Source organism: Pristiophorus japonicus, chromosome 2 (assembly GCF_044704955.1).
Source record: "Pristiophorus japonicus isolate sPriJap1 chromosome 2, sPriJap1.hap1, whole genome shotgun sequence".
Taxonomy (NCBI): domain Eukaryota; kingdom Metazoa; phylum Chordata; class Chondrichthyes; family Pristiophoridae; genus Pristiophorus; species Pristiophorus japonicus.
In genome coordinates this window covers 122,909,381-122,929,352 of record NC_091978.1, presented here as the reverse complement: position 1 = coordinate 122,929,352, position 19,972 = coordinate 122,909,381, and the positions used below count along the sequence as shown (strand labels likewise).

At 44.7% G+C, this 19,972-nt stretch overlaps 1 protein-coding gene across 1 annotated transcript in view; it reads right to left on the bottom strand.

The window, feature by feature from the left end:
* Positions 1-19,972, bottom strand: part of rab3c (RAB3C, member RAS oncogene family) — a 388,416-nt gene that overhangs the window by 92,193 nt on the left and 276,251 nt on the right. Inside the window, exon 2 of the mRNA XM_070862550.1 lies at positions 11,509-11,627. Coding sequence (XP_070718651.1) covers positions 11,509-11,627 — 119 coding nt within the window. The remainder of the gene's footprint in view (positions 1-11,508; positions 11,628-19,972) is intronic.

The window sequence follows — 19,972 nt, the reverse complement described above, 5'->3', positions numbered from 1 at the left end:
GAAAACCCTGCAGAGCTCACAGCATCCCCTCCCCTTTAACGGAAGGGGAGGGCCCTGGAATTGTGTCAGCGTTACACATAGGGCTCCGAGTTGTGCGCGCTTCGCGCTCCCGAGAGGACGTGGAGCGCCCGACATTGCGCACCACCTCTTCTCGAGGGTGGTAACCCCAATTTCACTTCTGGGGTGGGACCTGCACCGGGCACAGGATGCCCCGCTTCGCCAAGGTTACCGCCCCCAAACGGGCGATACGCAACTTCAGCCCCCTGGATTGCTGGCTCTCGGCCCCTTAATGTAACCCTGCCATTTCCTGAACTGGGCACTCCCCGACTCCTAACTTATTTTATGAATCCATGTGCTGGACACTGCAGCATGGAGTACCCAGATTAAATGACATTTTCCCCTGCCCTCAAACTCTCACTGACCAGACAATCTTCAGACGTTCAGGGATAGGCCAAAGAATTTAAGGTAGGCCTGCTGCTTATTTCTTGCTCCAGCCCCCGCAACCCTGAGATCCTTTTGCCCAGACTGGACCTCAGGGCTGCGTGTTTTTATTGGCAGCCAAAGGTTCCCGATCACTGTGGCATGCAGCTGCCCCTAACTTTCCTAGCCATACTGACGCAGGGAAGAGAGGAACATAGGAACAAGAGTAGGCCATTCAGCCCCTCAAGCCTGATCCTCCATTCAATTAGATCATGGTTGATCTGTACCTCAACTTCATTTACCCGCCTTTGCTCAATAATCCTTGATACCTTTACCTAACAAAAATATATCGACGTCAGTCTTAAAAATTTGAACTAACCCAACATTGACAGCCTTTTTGGAGCAGAGAGCTCCCAATTTCCACTATCCTTTGTGTAAGAGATGCACTTTGAATATGCTACGCTTGTCTGGTACCTAGGATGGGGGTAGGGTGAGCGGTTGTAGGAAAATCCTGCCTACTGAATGGGTGAAGTAACCTCGTAGTTATGGTACTACACTAGCAACCCCCGGGGTTCTGAGTTGCCGCCCTGGGAAGATATGAAGTTGAATTCAATAAATCTGGTCAATTATGGGTTGCCTCCAGAAAAAAATGATTATGAAAGTTGATGATTGTTGTAAAAACCTAACTGGTTCATTAATATCCTTCAGGGAAGAAAAAATGCTATCCCTATCTGATCATCATCATCATCAAAGGCAGTCTCTCGGAATCGCGGAAGACTTGCTTCCACTCTTAGCATGAGTTCTTAGGTGGCTGTACAGTCGAATATGAGAACCACAGTCTTTGTCACAGGTGGAACAGACAGTGGTTGAGGGGAAGGTTGGGCAGGGAGCCTGGTTTGCCGCACGCTCCTTCCGCTGCCTCCGCTTGATTTCTACACGCTCTCGGCGATGATATCGAGGAGCTCAGCGCCCTCCCGGATGCACTTCCTCTACATGGGGCGGTCTTTGGCCAGGGACTCCCAGGTGTCAGTGGGGATGTCGCACTTTATCAGGGAAGCTTTGTAATGTTTCCTCTGCCCACCTTTGGCTCGTTTGCCACGGACGAGTTCCGAGTAGAGCGCTTGCTTCAGGAGTCTCGTGTCTGGCACACGAACTATGTGGCCTGCCCAGCGGAGCTGATGCAACCTAGCGTCACACTGTGTGGTTGACTCTTAATCCATGTCAGTGTCAAAAGCACTGCTCCAAGGACCTGGCTGTCATGCAAAAACAAAGTTCAATGACCTGTCAAAGTTAAACTCCTAACTCATATCTCTCATTACCCTCCCCATAGCATTGCATTATTTGTAGCCTCAGTGCTCACAGCTCTCCCCTGCTTTCCACCACACTCCTACAATCACTGCAGCACACTTCACTCCACCTCCTTTTGCTGCTGCTGAAGCACTCTGCATGTACTATTCTTCTCATTAACACATCTCTCACCTCCTCAACCCTGTGCTATTTTTCACACACCAGTAACACTATTCCAGCCTGACATGCACATCCTCAAAACATATCACTACGCTAACACTAACATACACTCCTTTTTTGCAGGAGAACCTGGCTTGCAATAACAGGATCAGGCAACCACTGGAGGCCCACCATCTATACACATCCTGTGCCCACGGAAGACACTATCATGGACATTGTGGGCAGGCAGCGCATCATCTGGGGAGGTTAGACGACAGACCCTTCAGGGTTTTCAGCCATCTCACCCTCTTTTCCTTCTCACCCACTATGCATAATGAAAGGCTGTTGCTTTCAGCACTCTCTCATCTTTCTCAGCTTACCCTTTCCATTAACCCTTGTCCTCCTATTCCCTTTCAGATCCTGAATCTAGAGGGAACAGTGGGGCTGGAGGAAAAGGAAGACATTCTTCCAGAAGATCTAGTGTCACTTAATTGCAAGCACCAACTCAGAGACTGGCACCCCACATAGTTTAGAGGATAGAGTAGAGAGGTTTGTACTGGTGGATTTGCTAAGCACCAGGAGAAAAGGCAAGTGGCTAGGAGGATGAAAGAAGCATGTCATAGGAGGGCATTCTTACATGCTAGCCCTGCTGCAGTGGGCAAAGATGAAAACCTTGACGGCCCAGCCTAGAGAACACAACTATTGGCTCTACAGCACAGAAATTAAGTGCACTGGGAAGCTTGCCAACTAGCTTCTGCACAATTCCAGTGAGGATGGAGGAGTCCAGCTCCAATTTGTGTGGTGTCTTCGCACAAGGCATCCAGACCATGCAATCAACCATGGAGCGAGTGGTCAGCTATGTGATCACTGCATTAGGATCCTCAATTTTGGAGCCTCTGGTGGTAGCTCTGACAGCTTTCATGGAAGCTCAGAATGCTGCCATCTTGGCTCTGGACTCCAGGATGCCCTCTGGCTTTCAAAGCATGAAGGACAGCATTGATCAGGATTTTGAGAGTGGCTCATCAGTCCTGAACTCTGTTCTCGTGCAGAGCAGCAGGAGTGCTGTGGTACAGCATTGGCTCCAGGAGAGAGACAGGTGTTGTCCTCGCTCTGGATGACATTATTCCTGCTCATCATCACACTCTCAACCAATGCCCTTGTTGGTGCCAGAAAGCCAGCTGGGTCAGACTGCTCCGGCCATCTCCGAGATACTGCAACCTGCAGCCAGGCCTTCCATGGCTAGAGCTACTTGAGGCCCACCAGGGTTATCTCAAGTATTCTCATTGAAGTTCAGCAGCCTTCTAACTCTCTTCCTGTAACCACTGGGGATGCACCTCATACGAGCACTAGAATAGGTAAACAAGCACACATGACAGGCACTAGGGTTTTGCACAAGGGTGATCTTTAGTTAGTTGTGTTGTCAAATAAAGAGTGATGAAGTATCTTGGTATAGTAAACATGTTTTACTTGGATTGATGTTGGTTTTGATATTCTTAGTCATGTAAGGAAGGACAACATCCAGCAAGAGAACATTCAAATGGTAGCTATGATTACTAGTTATGGATTAGACAGATGGAGGGATTGTTGGTGCATTGGGTAGGGAAGGGAACATTCATGAGAATCATTCAATGAGTTGCTGTCTGAGAGTTCAAATAGCTGGCCTTCTGTGCTGGGTCTTGCTCTTCCTTTGCAAGGAGAAAGACTTGCTTTTATATCGCACCTTTTATGACCTCCGGATGTCCCAAAGCAATTTCATCATCCTCATAGGCAGTCCCTCAGAATCGAGGAAGACTTACATCCACTCTTAAAATGAATCCTTAGGTGGCTGAACAGTCCAATACGAGAACTACAGTCCCTGTCACATGTGGGACAGATAGTTGTTGAGGGAAAGGGTGGGTGGGACTGGTTTGCCACACGCTCTTTCCGCTGCCTGCACTTGATTTCTCTCAGTGAGAGACACGAGGTGCTCAGCGCCCTCCCAGATGCAGTTCCTCCACTTAGGGCGGTCTTTGGTCAGGTGTTACTGGGGATGTTGCACTTTATCAGGGAGGCTTTGAGTGGTGTCCTTGTAACGTTTCCTCTGCCCACCTTTGGCTTGTTTGCCGTGAAGGAGTTCAGAGTAGAGCGCTTGCTTTGGGAGTCTCGTGTCTGGCATGCAAACGAGCTCATCAAGTGTGGTCAGTGCTTCAATGCTGGGGATGTTGGCCTGGTCGAGGACACTAATGTTGGTGTGTCTGTCCTCCCAGGGGATTTGTAGGATCTTGCGGAGACATCATTGGTGGTATTTCTCCAGCGACTTGAGGTGACTACTGTACATGGTCCATGTCTCTGAGCCATACAGGAGGGCAGGTATTATTACAGCCCTGTAGACCATGAGCTTGGTGGCAGTTTTGGGGTCCTGGTCTTCAAACACTCTTTTCCTCAGGCAGCCGAAGACTGCACTGGGGTACTGGAGGCGGTGTTGAATCTCGTCATCAATGTCTGTTCTTGTTGATAAGAGGCTCCTGAGATATGGAAAATGGTCTACGTTGTCCAGGGCCACGCCGTGGATCTTGATGACTGGGGGTAGTGCTGTGCGGCGAGGACATGTTGGTGGAGAACCTTTGTCTTACAGATGTTTAGCGAAAGGCAATTTACAGCCATTGAAGTGTACTTTCTCTGTCAATGTTGTAATGTAGGAAACGTGGCAGCCAATTTATGCACAGCAAGGTGATAATGACCAGATCATCTGTATTAGTGATGTTGATTAATTGGCCAGGACACTGGGGATAACTCAAATACATAAGCAAAATACTGCAGATGCTGGAATCTGGATAAAAACAGAAAATGCTGGAAATCTCAGCGGGTCAGGCAGCATCTGTGGAGAGAAAGCAGAGTTAACGTTTTGGGTCGATGACTCTTCGTCAGAACTAGAGAGTGTTTGGAAAGAACACATTCTTACGAAGCACTGAAAGGGGGAGGGGAAGAAAGAACAAAAGGAAAGGTCTTGATAGAATCTTCTTAAGTGTTTCTTAAGAATGTGTTCTTTCCGAACACTCTCCAGTTCTGACGTTAAGCTGCCTGACCCGCTGAGATTTCCAGCATTTTCTTTTTTTATACTGGGGGTAACTCCCCTGTTCTCCTTTGAAATAGTGCCTTGGGATCTTTTACTTCTATCTGAGAGAGCAGATGGGACTTCGGTTTAACGTCTCATCCAGAAAAAGGCACCTTCAACAATGCAGCATTCCCTCAGTGCTGCACTGGAGTGTCAACCTAGATTGTTGTGCTCAAGTCTCTGGAGTGGGACTTGTGCCGACAATCTTCTGACTCAGAGGCAAATGTGCTACCAACTGAGGCATAGCTGACACATTTTCCGCTTCCTGACTACTTTTTTCCTGTTCCTCAACTTCTTCCTCCTCTTGCGGTGCCAATGCTTATCTCCTTACCAAGTTGAAGTTGAGCTTTGAGCTATGGTGAAGCAGGCCTCCAGATCTGTCAAGACATCAGAACCTTTGCTTGTGGAGCCCGATGGTCTGCTCTAATCGAGACCTGCTCTGGTGTGACACATTGTATTCACACTGTGGTCGGGATCTTATCGGCGCTGTGAGTTTAGAGGCGGGTCCACTGTCAAAATGGCCGTGATTGACAACGGGTTCACTCTGAACCCGCCTGCTTGTGAATTTCCCAAGTGCCAGTTCTGCCTGCGGTTTACAGACCCAGCAGTAAGCGACGTGTCAGGCAATTGAGATAGTTAAGAAGCTGGTTAAAGCCTTTTAAGCAGCATTTTGCCAGGCCATAATGATTTTTTCATATTTTTTTCAGGTTCCCGGGATCATATCAGGTAAGTGTGTCGGATTCTCAACAACTCTGTATTGGTTTGAATAGTTCACAGCTGCAAAAGTGATATAAAATCTACTATTTCACAGTGGTTCAATTTCCAATCTTAGATCCTGGAGCCTTCAGAATTTGGAATGCACTTTTCAGCTTTATGGAGGTTTGAAGTGTTTGCAGTGAACCCTCTATCCAGTGTCACCTCTCTGGTGCAACATCTCTCACCACTGACAACACTTGTGTCATCTCAACTTCAGCTGCCATCTATTCCATCAGCATCGATGCCCTTGAAAAAATCTCACCTTGATCCCCAGAATCCCACCACGATCAGCCCAAACACCAACATCACTAGGCACACCAGCATCACCAATAACAACACCAACTTTCTCTGCAACCACCTGATGCTGTACAGGACACAGCGCATCAGCACAATGCTGCCTGGGACATCAGGAATGGTCTCACTATGACCAGATTTACTTCACTGGACGCTGTACATCCTGGCTGTCACATGATGCACTCGGTTGTCACCACCCCACACCAATACCATAAAGCATCCCTACAATGCCCAAGCCATTCCTTTCACATGCATCACCTTTGGGGCGGGGGGAGGGGCAGGGGTACTGTTATGTCTCACCATTCACTGCAACTCACTAAGCCATTTCCAAAGGTGCACACAGGTCTGTCCAAAAAGGCAAAGTGTTGAAAATAAAGATTTCAATGTTTGACAACACATTAGCAGAAACTTTGCATCAGCATTGATGATAATACCCAAGTGCTTACCCTTGTACATTGTCAGTTAGTATGATTGGACAAGAATGAGGGTGAGTGTGAGGGGTGGCTAGTGAGATGGGGAAATGATAATGTAGACAGAGAGAGAGGGATGGGTGGAGGCGCAAGGTAAGTTAGTGTGTGTAAGGATGTGCAGGAGCAGGGTATGGAAGGCAGAGTGATGGGGATGTGATGAGTGGCACAGCAGGATGAGGTTGAGTGTGCCTTTGCAGTAACGTTTCGTGATCCACCGAGATCATTGAAAGTTTGTGACATTACAGCCCAGGTCCTCCTGACAACATCCCTGCTTGTGCCCTCCTGTGCAATGTACAGCCAGGCTGCGTAGGTGTGCTGGGGAAGTCTCTTCCGCCTATTGGAAGGAAAGAGAACATCCCTGCATGTTGTGACACCCTCCATAAGCATCTGGAGGGAGTCATGGGAGAGCCTGGGTGCAGCTGTGCACCTTTGTGCAGTACTTGTCAGTGTTTGCAGCACCTCAATGCTGCAGAACACTGACAGAACAACTGTCAAAATTAATATGGGCATGGTCCCGTTAAGGAAACCGGCTGATGATGCTTCATCAAAATTATGTCATCAGACCTGCTTCCTTTTAATTGGCCAGGAACCTCGAAGGGCGGGCTTAACAAGCTCCAGCCACGTAAAATCACTTGGACAGAATGGGCTGCACCAGGAGCAAGGTTCCAGCATGCACCCAAAGTCGCCTGCCTCACTCCCGACCCGTTATGTAAAATTGTGGCCTGTGTGTCTGTGCTCCAACAAGAGCCATGAGACTTGGTATTCAGGGATAGCTCTTGTCCCCAAGCAACCAACCTGACACCCAATGGTCTACTTGACAAAGAGGGGGTTATTGAGGATTGGTGCAAAATTGGAAGGAGCCTGATGCATAAACATTCAGGGTCACAGTGACATTCACAGCCAGGCAATGCTGTTGATGCCCTGGTGCTGGGCTTGATTGAGCAGGTGGCAGAGCTCAGTCACTGTCTCCCTGGAGAACTGGAGCCACCTGGCATACTGCTCCTCTGTAATGTGAAGATAGGAAATCTGATTTCTGTGCACCTTACTGGTGTTAAGCTTTCTACGCCCTCCTTGCAGCCTGTGAAGCCCTCTCCAACCTTCCTTGTTGCTGCTGCTGCCGCTCCTGCTTCTCGTGCTGCAGCCCCAAGACAGAATGAAGAGAATATGGAATACCCATGTTCCAACAATGTTGGGAAGCCAATAATTTGACAGATTGCAGGATCTCCCAAAAAATCACTCTCTGTGAAACAGTATCCAGTCGCCTATCGTCCAAACAGAGAGTTATCTTAATGGAGATAAGTATCCCTTTCAATCGCGCTTCTGCAGCATGCTTCATGACTGGTCGAGGTTAAGATCCAGTGAATCAGGCCAGGGCCTCCTAAAAATATCTCAGGACTAATTTATCAGTGGCTCGGACGCACCTATACACCGGTCACAGGCAGTGTGCTGCTAAATTTGTGAGAAATGGGTGCAATGTGCAATTTCCACCTCCCCCTTCTGTTTCCAACTGTAGAAAATGGACAGAAATGTCCATATTTTGTCACATAAAGTTATAAATATGTTTGGATGGAAAAGGCAGATAAGCTAATTAATGGAAGAAAATGGGAGAACAGGAATCGGAGTGGAAGCAGGAAAGCAAGCAATAGAGAAGTGCAATACAGCAATTAAAATTATTAGTAAGATAGTTATTTATTCTCTCAAAGTCAAATTGATGAGCCAATGCCGGATATTTATTTAGCTGCCTCTTTTTAATTCAATTTGTTCATATGAAATCAGGAAACTTATATTGGTTAAACTGACAATTGAAGTGAGCCTTTGGCTTAAGTGGTAACATTCCTGCCTTTCTCTCTCCCTCTCCCTGCATCTCGGGACTATACTGCTATGCTGAAGACTACTGTCTGATGGTCCTGGGTAGAGGCAGTAAGCGGGATAGACAGGAGGGAAATGAGCTGGCTATCTGGGCCTCACATTTCTCCGGGTATTTGCATGTGGCAGACTGGGAAAGAGCAACTAGTACATGGTGGGATGGGGGAGGGTGGCGAAGTGGTGATAGGCCACCTTATTTTTCCCGCTATTTCTGCCATTATCCTGCCTGATTTGGGGCAGGATAGAGGAGGAAAATCTAGGCCCATACCACTTTAAAGTGTTACGTAGATCTGAAACATCAACCTAGAAGATTCAGAAGGGTAATGTCAGGGTAATAGAATCAGTTACAACAGTAAAACAAAGTCATACCTTATTGGTTTATGTGTCTTGAAAACTGCTTTCATTTATATGGTCAGGTGAGAGGCTGGAAATATTGACTGGCCTTGCTGCTATTTGGATCTACGCATATAAATGATTTTATTATATATTATATCTGCAGCATCCACTTGATTAAGTAAAACAGCAAAATGCTCTTATACATGAGCCATGTTCAGTTATTTGGAGCCAATGAAATGAGTTGGTTTCTGAATGCACTGACTGGCTGGAACTTGGCTATTTCAGAATTTATGTTGTAGACCATGATCTGTGCAAATTAATGACATGCCCACAGTTTTCCATGAGGGGAAGCAGCAAGAGAGGATTGACAACACTAAAAACAGTACTAACCATTCATCTTTATTACTAGACCCAGCATGGCTACATAATGAAATTCAACATTGTTGGGATACATGCGGATTAGATTTGAACTTTCCCGTCTCCAAGACATTTAGAGATTCAGTGACTGAAGACTGCACTCAATTACATATAGTAGAGAAGTTATTGGAAAAACGCCAACAGTGAATTGATTTCAAACAGGAGGATAACCTATCCTCTCTTGCTGGCCACACATCATGACCCAACCCAAATAGCTATCCTGGAAGCAAGACCATTAAGTATCAGTTAAGCCTACTAGACACAGATTTAAGATAATTGGAAAAAGAACCAAGGGAGAATGAGGAAAATGTTTTTTACACGAGTTATGATGATCTGAAATGCACTGCCTGAAAGGGTGGTGGAAGCATATTCAACAGCAGCTTTCAAATGGGAATTGAATATATAGTTGAGAAGGAAAAAGATTGCAGAGTTATGGGGAAAGAGTGGGACTAATTGGATAGTTCTTTCAAAGAGCTAGCACAGGCATAATGATGTGAATGGCCTCCTTCTGTGCTGTATGATTCTATGATTGTCTCATGTTAAATTGGCATAATATTGGATTATGCCAGAGGGAATGGGAATATTTAAGAACTGCACAACTACAAGTTGTAAAAAGACCCAAGACTATTTTCAATGTGATTTTTTTGCCCATTCATTTTATGAAGAAGGTCATTCGGGCTGGGAAATGCAGAATCACCAAATCTCTTCTAAGAACTTTTCAGACATTTTATACTAATGACTACAATGAGAAGTTAAAATAGTTTGCAGCGGTGGGGTGGCAGGGAATGGAGGTGTTGAATAACGGTGAAAGAAAATTTCTGATGTACAGACAAACCCCTATGACACAGAGGTTTTGTTTATCTCACCTTACAATTGATACCTGATTTATTCGATGCAGTGTAAATAAGACTTTCCTAATTTCTTTGCGCATGTACAATTTTAATGCTTTTTATTGAATGCAGCTTTTCCCTCCTCAGAGATTTGAATAATTACAGTACAGGTAACAGTTAGTAAAACCACTGAGATAATCAAGAAAGAAAGGAACTGAAAGGCATGAGGCAATTATGCTGTAAGTGGCCATGTCTTTTCACAAGAGTGTTAGGGATGAGAAGGGCCATTTGGTCCATTGTGGTTTATCCATCCAGAAATACTCTATAGAGTCCTCCAATTGCAGCATCCACTTGTTTCTTAAATGATTCCAGGGTTTTCACCTCCACCAACATGGTCGATGTTGCTGCTTCTCCTGACAATAACTCATCCACACCAGTCCAATCCCTACCTCTCCAATGACCATCTAGGAATTATATAAAATTACATAGAAATGACAAAATGGAAACATTAACATTTTTACGTGAGGTTCCCAATGTCTCCCAAAAGTCTGGGTTTGGATCTGAATATTTGAATTTCTACAGGGATTCTTCAGATTTCGTGTCATAACTTCAGCAGAAAGCCTGAAATGGCTGTTTATGCCATTTCTCCAGGGAAGATCTTCAATTGAAGTTACAGTGGGAGGTAAAGATTATACCCCCATATTTTTGCTGAGAATTGTGACTGTGTTGGCTAAATACAGATTGGGCAGTCTGAGCATATGTAGTGCATTGAATTTTGCCAGAATTTTTCAGTACCATTTAATCAGCTGAACTGCTAGAATATTTAGCTTCAGTTTCTAGCAGTTTCTGCTCAGTTGTTTTTCAAAATTATTTAACAAAAAAAGCTAAAGAAAAAATATAACAGACTGTACTGATAAATTACCAATATAACTTTTGTTGTGGTAATAAAAGGAAAGTAGATGGTGAGTTAGGGATGAGGTGAACAACAGCAGAACAAGGGGATGGGTGTACACAGGAACTGAGCAAGTAGTTCAGAGGGCAAGAATAGAGGCAGCGATAGGATTGTGCAGAGGTAGCGATTGGATTGAGGAGATGGAATGAAAAGAAATGGATAGTCAGAAAACAAAGAGGTAGGTGACGCAATAGAAGCATGATGGGGAGGGGGGCCGGGGGGGGGGGGGGAGGGGATGCTGTGAAGGGAGCCACTTGAGGCTTCAGTCCACATATTCACCACAAAGCCCACCGAAAATCCAGCATGCAGTCCTTGGTAGTCCCTTTCCCTCACATCATGCCACCTCCTACCTAAAAGGAAATAAGAAGAAAAAGATGGCAAGAGAAGCAAAAAGAGTGAAAGAGAAGAAGAGAGACACAGAGGCAGAACAGGAGAGAGAAAAATATAATTCGAAAAACAACAGAGATAGTTGAGAGACCAAGAGACCAAATTTATTATGCGCAACGTCATGCGAGATCCACTAGTATTTTATTATGGAGAAGAGATACTGTTTGATCAAGCTGAGGTGCCATTTCAGACATACAGTTGTTAAAACAGTGTAGCACAGAAACCTTATTTCATACTCACCAGTCCTGCACTGCATTGAAGGATTCTTCATTTGTGATGTCGTACATTAGGATAAAGCCCATAGCACCACGGTAATAAGCTGTGGTGATGGTCCTGTAACGTTCCTGTCCTGCTGTGTCCTACATAAACCAAAACAAAACCAACATGAAAGCTCTAATGCATCTTTTCTTTTTTTTAAAATCTAAAATCTTTTCTAGCCATGATTCACACACAATGAAAGTAGAACCATAGGAGTTCTATATTTTTTCAATTGTACTCTGGATATATTGGAATGTATGGTTGTGCTGGCACAGCTTGCAAATTAGAATTTCTTCTTCACAAAAACTTGGTAAAAAGCTGTTACTAGAAAACCAGTTAAATATGTCACAGCTGGTTACAGGTGGATGCTGTTGGTCATTATTGTAAAGATCCTAACTTTCAGATAATAGAAGTGTCTTGTATATGTTGTTCCGTTGAATTTGTGTTAATTATTTATCTTTGAAAATAATGTGACAGCTCAATTACAACAACCATGTGTACAATAGCACAGACCATTAGCACTTTCCTTTCACCTGAATTGGAATCTAGCCTAGACTGTTACCTGCTGTCTATGATGATCCTACAAGAAATGAGCCTGGCAGTCTCAATCTAGTTCCTGGTAAGAGTGGGCCAAGGTAAAAAAGCTGCCTTTAACTTGACGATCTTAGTCAGAGAGATTATAAGGATAGCTGGTGTAGGAAATGCAAAATATCTGTGTTTGACCTCGGAATGCTGAGACTGGGTATTAGACAGGTTAAAATATTTAAATATTTCATTTTTCAATACTGATGTCTTTTATCTTTAGGGGCGCACAAATTTACCCACAGAAAATTAAAACAAAGCACCGACAATATGTCAACATGTCACTAATTTGTTTTGTAAACAGGAATTTCTGATGAGAGGATCTTTAAAGATATATTCCCAGTGTCACCACAATTTTCTTGGTTTCACATGAAAAATGTTATTAACAAACTTTACATACCAATCTGCCCTGCTCCCAGCAACAGGAAAATCCTATTTATGTGCACACTTCCTTTCTGCGCCATTTGACTTCCTGTCATCAAGTTTGTGTCACACTTTTTCCATCAACCTTTTGCCTTTATAAATTCTTGTGATGCACATTTATATTGGAGAATCCCTAAATACATTCATTGCTCTGATTACACAATTTGGCCACTGAGTTTCCACAATTCTTTCTAAATGCTTTCTAAATTTTTGTTTTCATTCGGCATTTTCACCCCTCAGTAACTTTCATTTTTAAGATCCAAAAAAGTAGAATTATGGGATGAATTTCCTATCTATCCCAGTTGATTATTCCAGTGAAATTCTGTTCATATGTTATCTCTATATTCTAGAGTTGAGTAATAAGAAATTCAGAACTGAGAATATACAGGTCAATCCATAGTGTAGTTTCGGCAGTTGTCCAAAACCACGATTTGATTATAAATTGGCCACTGCTTGAATTTTAGATTTCCTGGTTTTCTTTACAGGATAGTGGAAAGCTCTGCTTTGGTAACTGATATTTTGCTGCAGGAGGTGGAGTGATTTGTCGATGTCCCAAATAGGTTACGATTTTCTCATGAAGATAGCTTGGATTTGTGAGTGAGTGTTCTCAGTCTGAACATAAAGCATCCTGCCAATCAGAAGAATTGATTGAATAGAATACAGAATATGGCAGATTTAATCGTAGTTAAATTCCAGTTTAGTAAGATCTAATCTGGATTTGGTCTCTGTAGTGTATGGAGAAAGAGTCAGACTGAACACTGTGAGCTCAAAGTAAGGTGTGACCTTAGTCTTTTATTGCAGGTCTCCAGAGTGCCTCTCCAACCTGTGAAGCCTTCTTAAATACCTGTGCTTCCAAGGGATTATGGGATCCCTTGGGATGCCAGGGAATGAGCCCTCTGGTGGCTGTACAGAGTAAATATAAGTACACATATATAACATCCCCCCCCAAAGTCAATGGGTAACAATATAAAATGTGAGTCGATCTGGGGCTCTTCTTCCCCTGGTTGATCATCTTGGTGGGTGTTGTTAAATCATTTGTTGGGCCCTCGCTGGCCTTGCTGGGCTGCCTGGTGTGTTGGGCCCTGCAGGGCTACTGTGGATGATGGGTTCTGCTTCGTGGTCAACCGTGGTATCGGTTGCCACTGGTGTGTATATTGGGGGATCAAAAGAGGTAGGGTCCAAGGTGGGTTGCTCAGGGGAGTCCGTGAATCTGTTTTTGATTTGGTCCAAGTGTTTCCGGTGAATGAGTCCATTTGAAAGTTTGACCCGAAACACCCTGCTCCCCTCTTTGGCCACGATAGTGCCAGGAAGCCACTTGAGACCTTGTCCATAATTTAATACAAATACAGGATCATTGACTTCAATCTCACGTGACACATTTGCGCTATCATGGTATGTACTTTGTTGAAGCCGCCTGCTCTCTACCTGTTCATGTAGATCAGGGTGAACTAACGAGAGCCCTGTCTTAAGTGCTCTTTTCATGAGCTGTTCAGCAGGTGGGATCCCAGTGAGTGAGTGGGGTCTCGTGCAGTAGCTAAGCAGGACTCGGGATAGGCGAGTCTGCAGTGAGTCTTCAGTTACCCTCTTCAAAACTTGCTTGATGGTTTGGACTGCTCTCTCTGCCTGACCATTGGACGCTGGTTTAAACGGGGCAGATGTGACATGTTTGATCCCGTTACGGGTCACCACACGTGGGATCTGGCTATCGCTTTCATCACGATGCCTGGGTGGGTACTGTGGAGGTCATTGATGAAGGTGTCTGCCCTTCTTGGGGTCACTACTTGATTGCCCCAAAGAAGGCAGTCCTGCCTGTATAGACATTTCATCTTTGCGCCACTGGAACGGCTTTATCTCTTCCTGCATTCCCACTGAGACACTGGACCAGCTCCCGTGAAGCACACAACTTTTGACTGGAGATAATAAGGGGTCCTGGCTTGTCCAGGTTTTGATCTGTCGGGTAGTGATGGGTCATTGCTCACTCTCAAATGCTTCCATAACCAATGGCAGCCTACTGAGAGCATCGGCGCAGTTTTCTGTGCCTGGTCTGTGGCGGATGGCGTAATTGTATGCGGACAGCGTGAGCGCCCATCTCTGGATGCGGGCCGATACGTTGGTATTTATCTCTTTACTCTCAGAAAACAGGGATATAAGTGGCTTATGGTCTGTTTCCAATTCGAATTTTAGCCCAAACAAGTATCGATACATTTTCTTTACCCCATAAACACACGCTAACGCTTCTTTTTCAATCATGCTGTAGGCTCTCTCGGCCTTAGACTCCTGGATGCATAAGCAACCAGTTGCAGTTTCCCAAAATCATTAGCTTGTTGCAATACACACCCGATGCCATATGACGACGCATCCCTTGCTAGTACTAATGCTTACATGGGTCATACAACAGAAGCAATTTGTTTGAGCATACAATATTCTCGTTTTTACAAAGGCATTTTCTTGGCTTTTGCCCCAAACCCATTCGCCCCCTTTCCGTAGTAAGACATGCAGTGGTTCTAGCAGTGTGCTGAGACCCGGTAAGAAGTTACCAAAGTAGTTCAAGAGTCCCAAAAACGACCGCAGCTCCGTCACATTGTGGCCTTGGTGCGTTCTCGATTGCCTCCGTCTTCGCGTTGGTGGGCCTGATGCCATCCGTCGCAATCCTCCTTCCCAGGAACTCCACTTCAGGCGCCAGGAAAACGCACTTCGAGCGTTTTTACCTGAGCCCCACGCGGTTGAGTCGACAAAGAAGCTCTTCCAGGTTCTGCAGCTGCTCGGCTGTGTTCCGACCTGTGATCAAGACGTCGTCCTGGAAGACCACGGTGTGCGGGACCGACTTCAGTAAACTTTCCATGTTTCTCTGGAATATCGCCACCGTTGATCGGATTCCAAACAGACATCTATTATAAACAAAAAGACCTTTGTGCATGTTGATGTAGGTGAGGGCCTTCGATGATTCCTCCAGTTCCTGCATCATGTAGGCTGAAGTCAGATCCAGCTTCGTGAATGTCTTTTCTCCCGCCAGCGTTGCAAAGAGGTTATCGGCTTTTGGTAGTGGGTATTGGTCCTGCAGGGAGAAATGATTGATAGTTACTTTGTAATCGCCACAGATTCTGACGGTGCCATCTCCCTTGAGGACTGGGACAATAGGAATGGCCCACTCGCTGAACTCGATCGGTGAGATGATGCCCTCTCTTTGTAGCCGGTCTAGCTCGATCTCTACTCTTTCTCTCATCATGTACGATACTGCTCTCGCCTTGTGATGGATGGGTCGCGCCCCCGGAATTAGGTGGATCTGCACTTTTGCCCCTTGGAATTTCCCGATGCCTGGTTCGAACAGCGAAGGAAATTTGTTTAATACCTGGGCATATAAAGTGTCGTCAGCGGCCGATAGCACTCGGATGTCGCCCCAGTTCCAGCTTATCTTTCCCAGCCAGCTCCTGCCGAGCAGCGTGGGACCATCACCCGGTACCACCCAGAGTGGTAGCTTGTGCACCGCTCCATCGTAGAAGACCTTTACGGTAGCACTGCCGATTACAGGAACAGTTCTTTTGTGTAAGTTCTTAGTTTTGTGCGAATTAGAGTTAAGACTGGCCTTGAGGCCTTATTGCACCACAACCTTTCGAAAGTCTTTTTGCCCATGATGGACTGGCTTGTGCCCATGTCCAGCTCCATTGACACCAGGAGTCCATTTAGTTCAACATTCAGCATTATCGGGGGACAATTCGTGGTGAATGTGTGTACCCCATGTACCTCTGCCTCCTCTATCTGAGGCTCTGTTTCATCGTGATCCTTCTCTTCAACCTGGTAGTTTGTAGGTTTAACAGGCTTAGCAGCTCGCCTGCACACGCGTTGGAGGTGTCCCATTGTTCCACAGCCCTTGCAAATGTATTCTTTGAATGGGCATGAATGGAAATGATGATCACCCCCGCAGGGTCAACAAGGTGTTAATGGCCTTGCATTCGTCATTTTGGCCTTGATGGTGGACTCAGACATCTGTGGACGTAAAGCTGCAGGTAAGTGTGACCTGCCCTGTACGTTACGATTCGAAAACATCATCACTTTGTTCACAGTACTTGTAGCAACACTTGTGTGCTGAGAGATTTGCTTCATATTGTCACTGGTGGCAATGAATGCCTGGGTTATCGCTATGGCCTTACTCAAGAATGGGGTCTCTACAGTCAAAAGTTTGCGAAGTATGGTTTTGTGGCCAATGCCAAGTACGAAAAAGTCTCTGAGCATATGCTCCAAATGTCCTTCAAATTCGCAATGGCCTGCAAGGCATCGCAGCTCAGCGACATAACTTGCCACTTCCTGGCCTTCAGATCTTTTGTAGGTGTAGAACCGGTACCTCACCATCAGAACGCTTTCCTTCGAGTTCAAATGCTCTCAGACCAGTGTGCACAAATCATCGTATGATTTCTCCGTGGGTTTTCCTGGAGTGAGCAGATTCTTCATGAGGCCATACGTTGGTGCCCCACAGACGGTGAGGAGGATCGTCCTTCATTTGGCAGCGCTCTCTTTCCCATCTAACTCGTTGACCACAAAGTATTGGTCAAGTCGCTCCACAAAAGTTTCCCAATCATCTCCCTCCGAAAATTTCTCCAGGATGCCCACTGTTCTCTGCATCTTTGGGTTCGCTATCTGTATCTTGTCACCAGTTGTAGTGTATGGAGAAAGAGTCAGACTGAACACTGTGAGCTCAAAATAAAGTGTGATCTTAGTCTTTTATTGTAGGTCTACAGAGTGCCTCTCCAACCTGTGAAGCCTTCTTAAATACCCTCTGGTGGCTGTACAGAGTAAATACAAGTCCACATATATAACAGTCTCATTTTAAACAAACCCCACATTTTGTTAGGTATTTTGATTTGTTTTAAACATTTGGCAGCTATCAATCATATTTCACAAGTAGGCAGAAATAAACTGCTGCATGAGGAATTAGGAATAAACTCCTTTGTTCAATTGCTTTAATGAACCATTACATCTTATTATAGATATTTGTCTCTGCATTCACCATATTTACTTGCTACCCATCTCTTTTAGGATCCCTTGTGTAAAATGCCATTCCCTGAATGCAAAGGGTGGTGGGAGAGGGGGCAAAGAGGTGTGCAACACACTTTTTATTGTACTTACTTCAGATTAAGTCGGGTAAATGGCTCTGTTCTCCCCAGTAACACCCACTTCAGTGCTGCAGAAATTGTCAGATGTTACCCATGCTGTAAAACCTCATTGCAGTGCTGATAAACTCCAGGACCTCTACACTAGTTCGGCTAAATCCTAGGACCACTTCTCTTAAATATCACCTATCTCAAACTTGGCAGAACTTATGTATCCTAGACTTTAAAAAAAAGTGATAAAAACTCAGGGAGCGAAATTGCCCAGCGTCCCAAGTGGGGCTAGTAACCCGTTCAAGGTGGAACTTCCTGCACCCGGCGCAGAAGACCCATCTGGCCACTGAATTGGGCTTACCGCCCCTCAATGAGCAATCTTGTGTACTCCAGTTCCTTTAAGGCGGTTCCAGCAATGCTATCAGGGCAAGTTGTGCAGCGCTACGCGGATGCTCCGCATAGCGGTGACGCGCTTCAATGCCCCTCCCCTTCACTTAAAGGATAGGGTCGCTGCACACTCTGCAAAGTCTCTGATGGCCTCCGCTACCAGGGTAGTGTGGTACTGGGCCTGCAGCCCAGCACCCAATACGGAGTGCCGGGTTGCACGATGGCAGCCTGGACCATGAAAAAAACTAGGTAGGTTAGCCGACACGGAAGTCATCAGGAAAACTATGATGGCGGCGGAGGGCGTTGGCAACCTCCCCTTTAACTTCCACCTCGCAAGTAGATGTCAGCCACCTTCACAATCCGTGAAGCTGACATTGAAACCTGCTCGTGCCAGACCCACAGCGCTGAAGAGTTTATTATTATTTATTATATAGCTTTTAAAAAGTTCCTTCTGCCATTTTCTCTGTCATACCACACATCTTGTGTCACATTTCTCATGCAAATTTCTTGCAGTTGATTTGTCACTAATTCATGGATATGAAATTTGAGCCCATCACAAAATAAGAATCAAATGTGACAAAGGTGGATAGAAAAACTACAATGAAGAACTTCTAAAGCAATATTGAAACAAGTCAGGCATGAAGATTCAGCAAATCTGTCAATAAGGGAAAGGAGATACCAAATCAAAAATATTTTTCCAAATATGTTCAGCAGCCATCCTACTTTTTCAACTAATTTGAGCACTTAATACTAAAGTAAATAAAATTCTAACATTTATAAGGAAATTATTAAGCTCACCTAAGCATAGTATTTTCTATATTAGGAATGCCTGTCACAATTTCTTTTGTATATTGGAGGCCTATGTCTATATGCCAAAGCCTTCAGTTCATGTACATTCTCAGACTTAACAGTAGCTATTCACAAATCTGCCTGGATTTTCTATTCGTAAGCCTTACACTTTCTGTCCTCCTCTGGATCAAATGAAAATGACTGATGAAAGTTGTCAGAGAAACATTATTTGATAAACTAATTTGTTTTTTGTGTACATCTGAAATAAGCTCTTCAACTTTTGTGAGGTAGCTTTGAAAGCAAAAGCATGCATACTATATCTTAGCTGATTTCACAAAAATACGGTCAGAAACCGCTGAGACCACAGGAAGCAGGTCATTATATTTTGTAATATATTCTCAATGGTTACAGTAATTACCTTTTTTAGTTGCTTATACTCAGAACTCAGAAACAATAATTGTTCATATACACAGCAACAAGATCTGAAAGGGTCATAGGATTATTCCAGTTTGGACGGAGGTTCTAAATAAAAGCAGCAGCAGGATCATCCAAAAAAATCACACTCTCAGTTCGACTCAGCGAAACAGTAGCCAGTAGCCTATCGTCCAAACAGAGACTTATATTAATGGAGATAAATATGTTTAATAAAAGCAGAAGCCTTTAGTTCTTTGAGGATGTAATGAGCAGGGATAAGGGAGAACCAGTGGATGTGGTGTATTTGGATTTCCAGAAGGCATTCGATAAGGTGCCACATAAAAGGGTACTGCAGAAGATAAAAGTTCACAGGGTTTGGGGTAATATATTACCAATGATAGACGATTGGCTAACTAAGAGAAAACAGAGAGCCGGTATAAATGGGTCATTTTCCGATTGGCAAACAGTGACTAGTGGGGTGCCGCAGGGATTGGTGCTCAGTCCTCAACTATTTACAATCTATATTAATGACTTGGATGAAGGGACCGAGTGCAATGTAGCCAAGTTTGCTGATGATACAAGGATGAGTGGGAAAGCAAATTGTGAGAAGGACACAAAAAATCTGCAAAGGGATAGAGACAGGCTAAATGAGTGGGCAAAAATTAGGCAGATGGAGTATAATGTGGGAAAATGTGAGGTTATCCACTTTGACAGCAAAATCAGAAAAGCAATTTATAATTTAAAACAGAGAAAAG